Source organism: Helicoverpa armigera, chromosome 4 (assembly GCF_030705265.1).
Source record: "Helicoverpa armigera isolate CAAS_96S chromosome 4, ASM3070526v1, whole genome shotgun sequence".
In the NCBI taxonomy this organism is placed as follows: Eukaryota; Metazoa; Arthropoda; class Insecta; order Lepidoptera; family Noctuidae; genus Helicoverpa; species Helicoverpa armigera.
The window spans coordinates 11,108,771-11,124,722 of NC_087123.1; the positions used below are offsets into that span (position 1 = coordinate 11,108,771).

A 15,952-nucleotide genomic window follows, 5' to 3' on the forward strand; every position below is an offset into this window, starting at 1 on the left:
TGTTTAATATGTACCCACTAGTTCTACAGAATATGAATAACTTAATTTCCAGTTGCTGTTGATTTTAAAATTAAATGAAAAGGCAAACTAGACGGTCACGTTCATTGGTTGTTTTAATTTGAATATGGAACTGGTTCATGTAGGCTAGAGTGTCCCAAAAAAATCAAAATCATTTTTTTTTAACGCATACCCTCCTATTTTTTTCCTTTTGGTCCAAAACTATTATAAATAAAATTTTATGATGGTAGGACCACGGTAACCCGTGCCGACTTACATTTGAATGTATGTCATACTTGCTCTCTAAGACTAACGCGATGTGCTTGTGATTTCTTGTTATTTATAGATCGAATAATTTTTTTCAAACAGCCAACATGTCACTAGACTTACGCAGTTATAAAAAGGGTATATTTTTAATTAGGGGACCTAAAGCATCAAATGACGGGCTCAAAACTTCCGTCTAATGGACAAGTACTGGCAGTTTCATTGTACAACTAGCGACCCGCTCCGGCTTCGCACGGAATAACAGTATTTCTCCACTATTTAATGTTTGTTATTATACATGTAAACCTTACTCTTTAATCACTCTATCTATTAGAGAAAACCGCATGAAAATCGGTTGCGTAGTTTTGAAGAATTAGGTAAGCTTACAACGGGACACGGGGACAGAAAAAGCGACTTTGTTGTATACTACCTATGTAGTGATATTCGGGAAATTAATTTATTTGTGAATGAAAACGTAAATCTTACTATTCGCGAATGCATTATCTACTCGGAAAAGGCGCGTATTCCAATCTTTGCCTAATTGTGTGACGAAACTCGTCACCTTGTATCAAGTTTGGAGGGACAAAAGACACAAAGACGTTTTTAAGCAACGCCATCACGACTTTTTCAGCAACTTAGATATGTAATTTGTTTGATTTTGATTAATAAGAATAAATCATCATGTCCCGAGCCTTTTCCCAACTATGTTGGGGTCGGCTTCCAGTCTTGCCGGATTCAGCTGAGTACTAAAGTTTTACAAGGAGCGATTGCCTATCTGACTTCTCAACCCAGTTACCCAGCTACCCAATACCCCTTTGATAAGACTAGTGTCAGACTTATTGGCTTCTGACTACCCGAAACGACTGTCCAAGATGTTAAATGACAGCCAGGAGAGCAGCCTGCCTAATAGTTAGCGCGAGTTACAGAAAGCACGCGCCTCAGAGGAGCGAAGAGGAAATAACTCTTGAAAAACGATTGGATGTATCGTTTTTCAGGGGTTATTTTGTCTTTGGTTATTTTTTTTTTTTCAAAAGAAGATCTTTGCTGTACGTTGTATGACAAAATCACCTTTAACTACATTTCAGTAAAAAGCGAGTTCTTTGATCGATCGCCTTAAAATTAATGACAGTTTTCTACATGAATGTGTCCTACCTTCTAGTCAAATAATGCTTCGTATCAAGAAACCAAATTTTCAGCACTGAGAGTTAGTGAACGATGTGGCCGAAAGATCGGTGAAGTTCATGCAAGACTTTTATTGATTAATCACAGTAGATGAGGAACAAAAACAATTATTGTTAGGTACCGTCCTAGAACATCGGAAAATTTATCCTGACTGTAAAAAAAAACTACTTTAAAATGAAAATTTTAACAATGATATTATTTTTCAATGTATATGAGAAGATAAAACATTATTTGGATGCATTCGAGGTTTATTTTTAGTAAAAATAATTAAGATCTAAAGGACAATGCTCATGAAGTATGAGAAAAAAACCCAGGCCCGGCGCAAAAGAAATGTAACTCAAAATATAGGTAAACATATGTAATTAAATATTACATAGGGGGCATTATCGAAATCAGTGGCTATATGTGTGAAATTGCTATTCGAATTTTAACATCTGCGGTACATTGCTACTCAAGATTTTAGAGGTAACATAATGTATTAGTAAAAGGAACAGCAAACAGATACAGTTGTGGTTTAAGAGTGTACATAATGACATGTTTATAGCAACTTCTCCACTATTCTACCTACTTTTACAAGATAATAGGATGATAGAACTAAAACAGGATATGAATGTACTTTTCATTTTAATAATAACGCTTAAAAGTCATCGATTCTTTATTTCTAACACGACGAGATCCAAAAATGTTGCGGGATGCGCGAACTGTTCCTCATGTCTAGCCCACCCTAAGTAATGTAAAACGCTCATGACGCGATGACGTGGTCGCTGCAGCCTGTACTTCGGTATTGATTTATCTTTTTGGAGAAGCTTATTACTTGCCATATTACTTGTTTGTTGTTTCAGATAGCACTTTAATTAAACTATAAGCCCCAGCTGCTCATGTTACCCCTTTAAAAAATCAAATAGCAATTTCATACATTTAGCCATTGATTTCGATGATGCCTCCTATGCAGTATTTCATTACTTATTATTACCTATAATTTGAGTTACTTTTCGTTTGCGCCGGGCTTGGGTTTTTTTTGAGCATTGTCCTTTCTCCATAGTAAGTCAGTACAAATTTTCATGTGAACACTTTGGCATTAAGTCGGCACGGGTTACCACTCTCTGATCGAGATAATATTTATTATAGGAGATAATGAGGTCAAGCCGAAAAAAATTAGAGGGTATGCGTATTTGAATTCGAGAAAAAAAAAATCCCCCTTATGTCTTGGGACACCCTAATGTAGGCATTTTTATTATTCTTTGCTTTTTATATTTTTATTATTTTTTTTATCTCGTTTGACTGTCTCAGATTACTTGAACACTAAGGATTATCTTTGATAAGCAAATCTTAGAATACATAAGACACTCCTGTCAGATTTCTTATTGGGTATAATTTAGGCGGTCACCAAAAATATTTTTAAGACTCTAAGCTGAGGCACCAAATAAAATAAACAACTCCAAAAAAAATAAATTGACTTTATTAAAAGGGCACTAAAGTATATAATTTTATGATTAAAAAAAAATAAAATAACATCAGAAAAATCGCAAATCTCGCACAAATATTATTTTTGGTTCCCAAAATGGATTAATGGTCACCAAATTCTATCCAACTAAAAGATTAATATTACTACCAAAAATCAAAGTTAGTGACGAAAACGAATCGCTGCAAAACCGACTCCACGTAGTCTTGTCTGCCCTACCCCTAGAGTGCAATTCAAAACCGCGTAGGCGCGGAGGGGCGAGGCGGCCTGCGAGCTGAGGCGCAGGTAGTTTCAGCGCTCGCCGCCGCGGCTGAGGCTGGCCGGCTCCGCCGGCCAGCAAGCCGAAGCTGCGGTGGTGAGCGTGAAAACCATCTGCGACGATAAGCTCGCATGGGACCGCCGGAGCCCCGCAGCGCCGGAGCCGTGACAGAAGCCATGCTTGCTGCATGTTGCGTACTTACATTTTAAACGTACTGAGTTACACTCAAATTCATACAACAGTAAATAAGCGACGTACGTTTGGGAACCCCAGTATATTAATTGGTATTTGGGAAATATTCTAGCGATCGTTAGCTTTTTTAGCCTAACAAAAATGACCAAATTAGGAGTCATGGTATTACATAATTGGTAACATCTAAGTAGTGACAATATATAATATTAGGTCTAAAGTGTATTTTAAAGGCGTCCATATATTTTTTTAGTAGTCAATAATACGAAAAAATGGTTTTATTTAATAATATTTTTGGAAACGTTATTTGGTGACCATTTATCCATTTTGGTAACCGTTTAGAATTTTTTTGGTAGTAAAATAGGTACTTTTTTGGGTGGTGTTTAAACACAAGCCTTTCTTATTTATGAAATTGATCATATCTGAGGACCGGATTTATTGCAAATCCGATTTCGGGTCCAATTTCTTCTGAAATCTGAAATACAAACGTATTTTACCTACAAAGAAGTTTATTGTATCGAAATAAACTCCAGATGTTTTGAACATCGAGATAAACGGTATCAAGGCCGAGGGGTGGGAAACCGCAACCGTTTTCTGGCTACCCGCTTCTGCGAAATTCATTTTAAATGGAGGATTGTTGAACAGTATCCAAAAGTTTATTGTTCGCGAGAAAATGCGAATAATGCTGACTGTTAGCTGTTTAGAAGTGTTATTTGTTTAGTGGCGTTTGTATTGATTTTCTACCCGCTTGTTAATATTTCGAGGTTTACCATTTTCAATTTTATTCGCGTGATATTATTCTTGTAGCTGATATTTGTTTACGACAGTCAATAGTAATGGTAATTAATTAATGTAAATTATTTGTAGGCGGCGAATATAATACCTAGTAGTAACTAGTAGGTAGACAAATCAGAATATTTGAAAGTAGGTGTCATTTAGCGGAAACGTACCAAATTGTAACCTCAAAACTTGAAGAGATAACTTATCAATGCACGTGAGATACAGCCTCACGTTTACACATTTAGGTAAATCATATAAAACAATATAGTTAGCAGTAATTTTCTATACCTACTGTGAAACAAGAAAATAAAACGTGATATTCTCACGTGTTAATTGTCTATCATTAGTATTTCGGTAATAAAATTCATTTTAAAACCAGTTCTTTTATTAGTAAAAAGGCAAATAGCTTTAAAGACAGATTTAATAAGGCACCTGCTACATTTATTTTCCTTGGTGTTGCATAGAAAAATCTCCCCATAAACTGAAACCTTGAACCTTGAACGAAAACTTATAATACTACGTGTAGCTGTAGTTTTTCAACGGTTAATTATCGGTCAACAACCTCAAGGAAAAAGTGGTTCAATCAAGGCGAGTTCTCTCTGTAATTTGTGAAGGTAACAATTATGAGTGAAATGCTCACTTTTTACTCCATTGTCAATTTATTGAAATTGCTTGCCGAAAGTGCGATGAGCCTTGGAACTTTTCGAGAAGTTTTTAAAATTGCACCGGCTGAATTAAGGTACGCTATGGCGACAGTTTTGCGCAAAGTTTTGGGAGTACATGTCTTCCTTTGAAAATATAGATGATGTATTATGGGATGAACGGTTTCCTTGGGTTCAAGACAGTGATTTATACGCTGAATGGGACACGGATTCTTATGGTTCTTAAGGCAGCAATTTTATTGGGTGCCATAAAAAAATAATAGAGAAAATATCATCGAACACAAGTTTTAAAGATCTAGATATAGATTTAGTTTATTTTAAAATATAATGTGTAAAATACAGGTTTAAAATTAAATATCCATTTCGACTTTTAAATAACTTTTCTAGTTGCCAAGTGCTAAACTTATGACGTCGACAACTAGACACCATAAAAACAATAATAAATATTAGTGAACATTATTTTTGTTGCTAGTTGAACTGTAATAACTCTAATAACAATCCGGTTTCTCTAAATATAAGCATAATAAATGTGTGCCGTTATTATAAATACCGTTAATAAAACAAGTACACTTGAGATTCGCACATTCATTTGTTTATTTTTATTATAGAACATTCATGTATTAAACTTAACGATATTATTTTGACCATGGTTCTCAATGTGTGAAGAAGACTTCTTAGGCCACAAGACATCGTACTTTTCTTTGGTTAAGCATCAGCTTTTGGGTTCGACTCCTAGATGGTTGTGGTACTATAATAATGGGCTTAGTTTCGGAATCCTTTTACATGCAAGTGATGAAATCATTAACTGATTTCTCTTAAAGCTTCATGAAACATTGAGGCGAGTAGTTATATGTTAATTTGCCTATAAATTATAAATATGACGACTGAATCGTTTGTCATCGGAAATAAATTGTTGTAACAAAGCCAATTCGTTGGGTAAGTAGCAACTACATGACTGCATCATAGACAAAATTGTAAACGTTGTATACTATGTAGGTAATATATGTATTTGTCAATATGTATTTGGGCTAATAATATACATTAACTTTTTATTGCATAATAAAATCCAAAGTTCGATACTGCTGCTTAAAAAATGGAGTTTGGTCCGCAAAAGTTACGGACCGTCTTTTCATGCTGTGGCGAAAATCACGTTGTCAAAGTCCGGTCCAATACAGCTACATATTATCTAAGTTTGCACAATAACATTAAGAATAATTTGTCTAGCACAAAGAGACTTTGGACCGCAAAAGTAAGGGACCGTCTTTTCTCGCAATGTCGAAAATGACGGTGTCAAAGTCCAGTCGAATATATAATCTAAGTTTACACAATAAGACTTAATAATTTGTGTAGCACAACATGACGAGACTTTGGCCTGCGAAAGTCAGGTACCGTCTTTTCTCGCAATGTCGAAAATCACGATGTTAAAGTCCAATCGAATGTATTATCCAAGTTTACACAATTCGTGTTAATCATTTGTGTAACACAACATATATAGGTACAGGCCTGCGAAAGTCATGGACCGCCTTTCGGAAATCACGGTATCAAAGTCCAGTCGTATATATGTATCACTTATCTAAGTTTACACAATAACATAAAGGCAAAAATAATAAGTTATTTTTGTACCAAAACATGTTGACATAGTTTGCAGGTCATAAACATTCACTGAAATGAAATGAAATGAAATCGTTTATTTTGCAAGTTGGACATTACATCACTTTTACACGTCATTTTAAGAACGCTGAGGTCGGCATTTCCTAACTGACTGATCCCTGAGAAGAAACGCCGAAACAAACTCAAGGGCATAAATCATATGAAAAGTAACTGCAATCTCCAACTGGTTGATTGCACTGTTTTTGCTGCATTAAAATCTTTCTTCTGAAGATCTGTGAAATGGACGAGATGCAATTGAGATGTAACCTTATCTAATATTCAACGAGTCTTACTAAGTCTTTTGGCTCATCTTTCATGTCCTTTTAAGTCAGTTATTTTCTAACAGCTTCTCATTCCAGCTATGTTTCCCAAATGATGTTGGGGTCAGCTTTCCTTATTTTTCTTCTCCACTCTGACGTGGCCTTCGGATACCTGGTATTCCTCAACCACTATAATTTGGAGCGGCTTCTAAATCTTCGACCTGGAATTGAAAGTTACAGCTTTCCTACGCAGTGACTGAAAACCTGTATTCAAAAAAATGTGTTTCGTCCATTATATTGATTGTTTACATAATGCCTTAAATCCGATGACGTATTATGACACGCCATATCATACGATACACGTTTGTAAACAAATATGAACTTTATAGTTGCAGTGATAAACTTCATATTGCATCACGTTAATGACAGATGCAGGAAAGTGAAAGCTAAGTTTTAAGTAGTCTAGTTTTTTTTAAACCTTATTGTGCGAAAATAAGATAGCTTTGCGAATGTTTCATTGCAAATTCTGAACTTGGTGTTGTTTATCTACGAATAATGTTTTATGTACTTGTTAATATGTTTTTCCCCCTACGTGTCGTCGGGGCAAAAAGCGATGCTAAAAATTGAATTTATCATTAGCACATTACAAAGCTTGTAAGTAGGTGTTATGTCGTATTACTTTAATGATAGTGAGGTGTTATGATTCTCATACTCATTAAGTTTAAAGTTATACCTGCTTAATGCTTGTATATGGCTAATTTCTGGAGATATTACGTTTCTCTATATTTCGCTGTAAAGTTAATGGAATATGTTTTTATTGCAAAAATGTATATTGTCTTCCACGTTTTCCTGAAGTTCTCGTTAACATATCAGTAAAATGATTAGATATCTCCCCGAGATAGTAAACAGGCGACATTGCATTTCTTTTCGGTATTTAGGCTGTAAATGTGTCGTTAATTTTATTTCAGTAATGACGTATTTACAATTAATTAATAATGACGTTTGAATGAGGTGCTTCAAACGTGATTGGAGAATTAAATACAAAATAACAGGATGACTCAAACTATATTTCGATTGAAGTCAAACTGAGTCAAGATAAAATATGCCGATGACGCTTATGTTGCAAAAAATAAATAAACCAATGATTTTTCAAATACTCTATCAGAAAATAAAATAAGAACAAAATTACCGACAAATCGAAAAATACAATATATCTGTTGTAACTCGGGGACTTTCGCTATCAAACCGAAAACCGGACATCGGCTTATTCAGCAATAAATATGTAAAACTCATATTAATACTAGATTAAAACATTTATTGCATCGCAACGGGCCGTATGTAATGGCAGTCTGCCATTTTATCAGAATCGCACCACTTGGCATCATACGTTGATAATGCCTATCTTTGTGATAACCGAGGTCGGCTTTTCACGTGTGTGATGTAACGGTTACATACAATATTAAACTGACTAACTGAATCACTACTGTACTTTGAACCCGTTTCAGTATAACGTACCTTCTCAGTCTGCGTTCTCTTTTGGCCTATTGGACGGTGGACTTTGACCACAGAGATCAGAGAGAGTTGTGAATTATACGGTAATGTTCGGCACGTGAAATCAGCTAAAATTATTGTTGCTAAGAGCTGATAAAATACATAAATAGTGCGGACATGAAGAGCGTGGAAGCGTCAGTCTGGGATAATATTTTTTGATGTTATTTTAATGTGATAACACGCCTATAAAAATCTGTTCCACACATTATTCACATACTTTAAAATATCAACATGCTTTAAGAGTGCGTGACTTGCATTACAAAATCTAAGAAATACAAATAACAGCCGTCTTAAATAAATAATATTATACATTTAACTAGAATTTTCCTTAAACCGATTATGTACTATTAACTTGGCAATTACGTTTTCCTTCTAGAAAACCTTGTTACAAGGAGATCAGGAAGTAGGGTACACCTGTTATTGGCATCGTTAAAATCGTATCCTTGAGATTTTACGAAATAAAGATTCATTACAATATGTCGAAGGTGAATAACCCATCTTGAACCTCATAATTAAATGCAATTTTTGGCATCCAGTTTTTTGTTTCGACGCCCCTGGTTTATTACCTTTAGCACTTTTTTGGGTAATTTTCGGTTGCGCCATTTTTTGTATGGCAAGATCATTAGCGTGGGCGAACTTTTTGGCCTCATATACGAAAGGCACTATTTCGTAAGTATACCATTCAAAAACGATTTAAAATATTAAAAAAAAAACTGTCGTTTGACCCCTTTTTCACAGCAATACAAACTATTTAGGAAAAAAACGTTTCATTCAATTCATAGAACGATTTTCCACTTCTATTTTGTTCGTGGGTCTAAAGATTTGCATATTATTACCTATCATCAATTCATCTCGCTGCCTGTCACCTGTCGTATTGTGGCGATGTGTCACCTCTCAACAGTTATCGGCAGAAAACGGTTATTATCTGAAGCTATTGACAGGTCAACTGATTACAGATGTAGCAAGTTCAAGTATAATAGCTCGCTTGACTGACCTAATGACCCATGTTTTTATAACGGTTATGAATTGTGAGTTTTATTATTTTGTTCAAATGGGAATAATCTTGATGGATTCAACCTTTTTTTTAAATAAGGAAAAAAAAAATCAATATTGTGAACCTAAACACACACAGGCTCTGGATGACATAGAGGTACTTCGGTACGCTCGTGGACAGCGAAAGCAAGCTTTAGAAAAGATGCATTTACCTACTACAAAATGCAACAATGTATATGCCTTCTACAGCCAAGTGACGTTTTTCATTCAATATAAAAGTACACATGAGTTATTTATAACTTTTTTACGCTGCCGGTATGTACTAGTAAATCACAATATTCATAGCTGTCAAAAGTTCACGACCGCTTCAGGGTTGGTACTTAAGGTAAAGATCATGGACACAATAATAGGTTTTCAGCAATTTTCCGCATGTTACGTTGAACGAACGTACATAATAAATGTTACATGTTTTATTATGGCAATTTACTAAATGTGTGTACACGCAAATATACATAATGTATTGTGTACATAATAATTATAGTTTATTTGCTACAAGGTCGCTTAATGACGTAGAATCTACGTCGTACTCACTTACCTGGTCAGATTAATGACTATCTATCTGATCTATTATCATCGCAATTAGTCATTTGATTTATATTACAAGCTGCAAGACCACTTTTTCTCGTACTGTAACCCTATTGTGTGCCATTTTTGCGAAAAATATGTTTAGTCCTCTTAATCATTTGCAGTGTTAACTTATAATTCTATAAAATGCGTGTGTCACCTACAAGTTACGTAATTACAAAATACGTAATCCAAATATAATTGTTTCCATTTAAAAAACATTCCATGAAAGAAATCTACGCAATTAACTGTCATGAGGTGCATTTAACTCAAACACATGACAAGAGGTCACTCTGAAATCTGATAAGAGCATCTACAAAGCTAAGGTTAATAACTAGTACTTTAGTAATAATATGTTAACATACTGATACTACAATACGCCTTTAACACTATTTATAAACCTGCGTGAATTCTAGCGAGAGCTAACTTGAAGTCATGCCAAACATGAAAGAGAGAAGTACATTAATCAATAGAACTTTGTATATGTTATGACCTACATATCTTCGGGGCTTGTTTATCATATTATCTAAAAAGTAAATAATTATAAGAGATGGTCCAGAAACTGGCTACGTGGAATACAGTTTTCATCTTCCGAACAATCGATATCATAAAAATAACTAGCTTGCGCCAGCAGTTTCACATGATTTCTGAGGGAAATTCTTTTCACACCCTGATTCTAAAGAAGTTCAAGATACTGCCAAGTTTCATCAAAATCTTTCAGGCGGATTCAAAGTACACACAACTTTTGCCTTCATAATATTAGTGTTTAGGATGATTTAAGGCTCTGTAGCCTTTTCTTTATTATTTTCGCACCTATAACGAGTCCGGGAAATTCTAACATACTGCGTAGCTTCAATTTGTTCTAGAATAATGTTTCATTACCAATTTGTACGTAATTCACAACATAATATTTTTGTTTGGCAATGAAATAAAAACAAAACTATGTAGTCAATTAATTTCCGCATTCCGTAATGGATTGTTCCATTACTTTCGCTTTTGTAAACAAACGTATAATTAATTCACAGTTGATTTTGGTCAATACTGAGGATTGGTTGAAATGTGTCTGTTTACCGTAGAGATTGCTAGAGGCTCCCAAAAATATATTTCCAAAGTCAATTCTTTTGGATCAGTAGAAGCCGCACAAGACTAAATACAAGGTATTCTGGTGTACAAAGCTAAAGCGATTTCAAACACAGTTGCTGTTGTTTGCCCCGGATAAAATCGAGAAGCAGCCCCAACTTACTTCTAACTAGGAAAAGCCCGATGATGACTATTGCTTTACCAACCTTATCTAATAATATGACCCCTAATTAATTCCGTCGGCTGATTTACCGGACAGTTCAAGCAATCGTCACTTATCACCTTGTATAATTAATTTTAATCAATTATCCGTACTTGATAGTACAAGGTATCGGGCTAAGTGTCAAATACATTGATTTTAAATGATTCATTAGAAGCTTAATGTCAGTTTTAATTGCTCTGATTGGAATTATTGTGATTTATTGGGCTGTTCTATTTTGTTATCGAAATAGTGTCTGTTTATCTATAGAAGCGTTTGTCTAGTAATAGTATTAGAATCTACCTTTCTAAATTGCATTCACAATCGGAATGAATATTTGATTTTCACATTACAAGACAAATATTTTTAAGAAAGAATGAATGAAAATTTACAATTTATAAGTATGTACAAGTCTCAGGAATATGTAATGTCTGCATTCCATTTCTATTTTGAAGAAACCGGTAGTAACTAAGCTGTTTAGTTTTATAAATTGCACAAATAAACGAATGCAAATGCAAATTCTAATACATTAATATAGTGAATATGTTTCCGCGTTTCAGATTTTGTATTGGACTTTGAGAGTGCATTTGTATGCACACCTGTATATTGTGTGTATGACCAAGAGTCAGAAAAACAAAATCAAAAGAACAACAAAGCCTTAGATGTTTGTTATTAATAAGTGTGATAACGATCAGTCTTATATTTATAGGACAGGTTGCTCCAAAATTAGAAGTACATTATCGGCATTCATAAGATTTTTTTTTATCTTACTTCAATCGTTGCCAGTCATTGACACTGTTCACATTGCAAAAAGTTCTTTATTAACCTATTTATTAAATCTTTTTAGTTTTATATTCGACAATCACGTCAAGCCGACGTCATTATAACTTTTTCTCTGCAAATGTGCTTTTTATAATGTCGATTATGCTCTGCGAAGAGTGGAACAACTTTTTGTGCATAGTTAGCTTAAAAATACTGACTTCAATATTATTAACAGCTTTTCCAACGGAGTCACTGCTACTGTATAAAATAGGACCATATCTCCCTATTTAGCTTCCAAATAGTGAAGGAATTCTTCAAATCTGAAGAAAAACTTTTTAATATAGAAAACGGGTTTCTAATATTCATTTTTTTTTGTAGAAAATATGGCTAGTTTTTGGAAGTTATTCTAGACAGAGTTTATTTTTCGTGTGACGCTTTTCACAAATGTGATGTCTCATTAGGGAGTTGTTATGCAGTCACAGATGCCGTCTGGAGAGTTCAGTACCTATTAAAAGTAAATTATGTACCTAGTAGAAATATAAAAAAGTGAACGAAGAAACTGCTTCCTATGATTTTATTTTATTCATCAATATGTATTAAAAAGAAATGATTAATCCTTCAATTAAAACACATCTGAAACGAGTGAAGCAATTGTACCTATTCTATAAATTACCAATCGATTAAATAACAGATTTCAATTTTGATCTTATCATTATTAGTGCAGTATTACATAACGAAACATTTTATTAATCAACCATTAATATTGATTGACTCTACAGCCGAATGCAATCGATACATTCGTAATAAGCAAGAACAACACTAGTTCAATTAAAAATAAATAATCTACTAACGACCTTAGCGAATGGAAACAGTTGTATGCAGCGGCGTGTTTACTGAAAATTAAAATTGATATACCACTTATCGAATGGGGAAAGTGCCCTGTTATGATCGATCATATTTGTAAAGCCCCCATAGCAAAAAGCTAACAAAGTTTTAAATATTACCAGGCGTAATATTTTTCGTGTCAGCTTACCGCTTTAGCACCTAAGTCACCTATTAAGATGTTGAAAAACTACACCCCTATTTTTGCGCCGGGTTTTATAATAAGACACTACGCACATTAAAGTTTCGTAAAATGCGGCGTACTTATTTATATACAAAATTGTTTAATTTAAATAAGTTGTTTACATATTCCAAAATTTGGAGGAAAATGCCTCAGTCGGCTTTGTAATTTGCGTACAATTACTTTTGAAATAAATTAACATGTCTGTCACAAATTAATGTGATTAAATTACGCTGGAATATTCGAATACAATTTACTGTTAACATTCAAATCATTCAATTGTTTTTAAGAGGTACCTGAACTACTATTCGGTATACCATTATGCCAAGGTTTGTCACTGTTCTTAACATAGACCTTTGAAAAGTTACAGAATATTTTAAGGCTACTTCAAAGTGCAGAATATCCCTTAGGATGGGCATTCTGTTCGTTTTTTTTTGGCCAAAATTAAGAACAATAATAATCAACTAAGTATTTTGTAATTGTGAGCTCTTCAAGTCTATTGGTCCCGTGAAATTAAATTAGCCTCATTCATTGTTGGTCTCACAAAGCTATCGTCGTATTATTATTACGTCGACAGTGTATCCGAGGCTCCTTTGTAGTTTGACGACAATCGCCGCAAAAGACCACAAAAGACTGAATTTTCGCAATTATGTCCTCTCTTTTACAGTGAATGGTATCCTTTATAAGAATACTTTTGTTAATTACAGCTGTTCCTGTTATTCTGTTCGCATGTATTATTTGAATTTGATATAAACAAAAATTGATGAATTCTTTGTAGGTTATCTTTTAGACATAAAAAAAAAACATGGAAAATAACGAGACTAATTATATGAAAACATTATTGGTTTCCATGTGAACATAATTACTTTTAATTATCTTTTCTGGGGTCAATCCCTATTAACAGTATTAATTTGGTTTTCCTCTTTTCATATTATATTACATTATATACCTTTGTTATATAAAAGTATTAAACGGTAATTCCGCGAACCCTTTCCACGCACAGCCATATTATCGGCTCTTATCAACGACACATTTATTGTAGCTTCAGTCCACCTGTGTCTAATGCTTTATAAAGCTGGGGGTTTATCGGCCTGACTTAAATAGGTTTACGATATTAATCCCAGCTATATTACTTGATGCAAATAAAACCCTTTAATTATTGTTTGACATTTGTCCGCTCGGTCACTCTATGGCCACTGAGGATGTCATCAACGTACAGGTTACAGATTTTAAGTCCCATCGTCAAGATGTTGCGTGATACACATTGTTTTATAAAAGAAAATCCATAGAAAACAAGAGTCCTTCCAATACATATCCTAACCCAATTTAGATAAAATCCTTCAGCGATTTACCCGTGAAAGTGTGACAGATAGACTCCAATCGGATTTATGTTTGTTAGAAAGGAATTGTGATAGTAATGTTGGTTCTACTGATGCCAAGAGACGGGACTTTATAACTTTAGTAGTAGATTTAATGGCAAGGTTGGATGCCAAGATTCACATTGTCCTCAAAATCACTTTCTCTCCAACATTCTCAAGAAAGGAAGATACTGAACCACTTCTCAGGCTTTTCTTAAGATAATAATCCTAACAATAGCGGTCAAACTACCAGTAGTTTAGACACTTTAGTATCAAGTAATTACACCCAGTACACTATACTTTAAACCTAATTAGACGTAGTTAGGTAGCAATTAATATTGTGCCATAAACTGCCACTTCACGTTTGACTTGACCTGTCTTAAGTGCCTTTATTGAGATGGTGTTTGAGTTCTAGTACGTTTCTTATTTCTGGTATTTCATCAGTTTAAACAAAATGTAATTATGTGTTTACATTGCCAATATTGCCATAAGTTCAGGGTCCAATGCTTGACTTAGTAGATTCGCTCTTGTTAAGTTGTCATGAACAGGAATTTAATGAATTTCTAAAGACAAGTTTTTAGGACCACTTCTACCGCTGATAGTTGAGAATGCCTTACTTACGATACTAATGATTTTTGAATTATCAAAACCATATACGAAATTACTTATCTAAAGTGAGTCTTTTACCACATCCTTCATTCTCCAAATGATTATAAACTTCTTTTAGAGTGAGCTGTAGGTTTTCATCATAATGATTGTGTATTGCATTTTTACTAATTTCTGTTTCCCTTTGTCCTCAGATTCGAGTTACGGCGGACCCTAATGATATGGAACTGTTCGCTAGCAGCATTCAGTATCATGGGCGCGTGTCGGACGCTCCCGGAGTTCATTCATGTGTTACGGAACTACGGGATCTATCACTCTATTTGTGTGCCAAGGTGAGTTTTTTTTTGTTTCCTTGATAAATATGACTAGGTCAAGAAATTGTAGCACAGCCAAGATATTCATCGTCGCGTCTAAATTGTAGATTTTTTTCGTTTGTTTGGTCATGTCATGGAAAATGCTGACCTGATTATGTGGTAGGTTTTTTTATTTTATTAGGTATCCTAGATTTTATTAGATAGGTATAGGTTAGGCTAGCTAGGTTAGCATAATAGTATTGTATCAGTTCTCTTTTATTAGATCTTTCTGCCGCTCATGTAGGTACTAACTTCGGTCACTTCTAGATAAAAAGTCATTGGTTTTATTGCCTTTTATGATACGAATATAGTGACTTGTTTGTTAATAGCTGTTTTACGTCAGTCGGTGAAGTAGCAAAACATTTAAGTGCATAACATTCCCCAAAAGAAATTATTTATGGAAATCACAATTTAATTAAAATTATTCATTTCCATAGTTTTTGAGTTAACAATATATGCAACAATTCAAACATAGACGTGATTATCAGAACCCTGAGAGATAGCAATGATATAAATGTTGATAATGTATGTTATAACATGTTGTGCATGAAACATGAGGTTTTCGTATCTAATCGAATTCTTGAACAAGGAAGTCTGTCTCCAATAGTCCTGTTGATTCAGACGAATAGCGATTACTTACTTACTTGACGTCAATATG

General features: G+C 34.2%; 1 protein-coding gene across 1 annotated transcript in view; it reads left to right on the top strand.

Annotated features, from left to right (window-relative positions):
* Nucleotides 1–15,952, top strand: part of Baldspot (baldspot) — a 56,982-nt gene that overhangs the window by 9,260 nt on the left and 31,770 nt on the right. Inside the window, exon 2 of the mRNA XM_021332310.3 lies at nt 15,136–15,273. Coding sequence (XP_021187985.1) covers nt 15,136–15,273 — 138 coding nt within the window. The remainder of the gene's footprint in view (nt 1–15,135; nt 15,274–15,952) is intronic.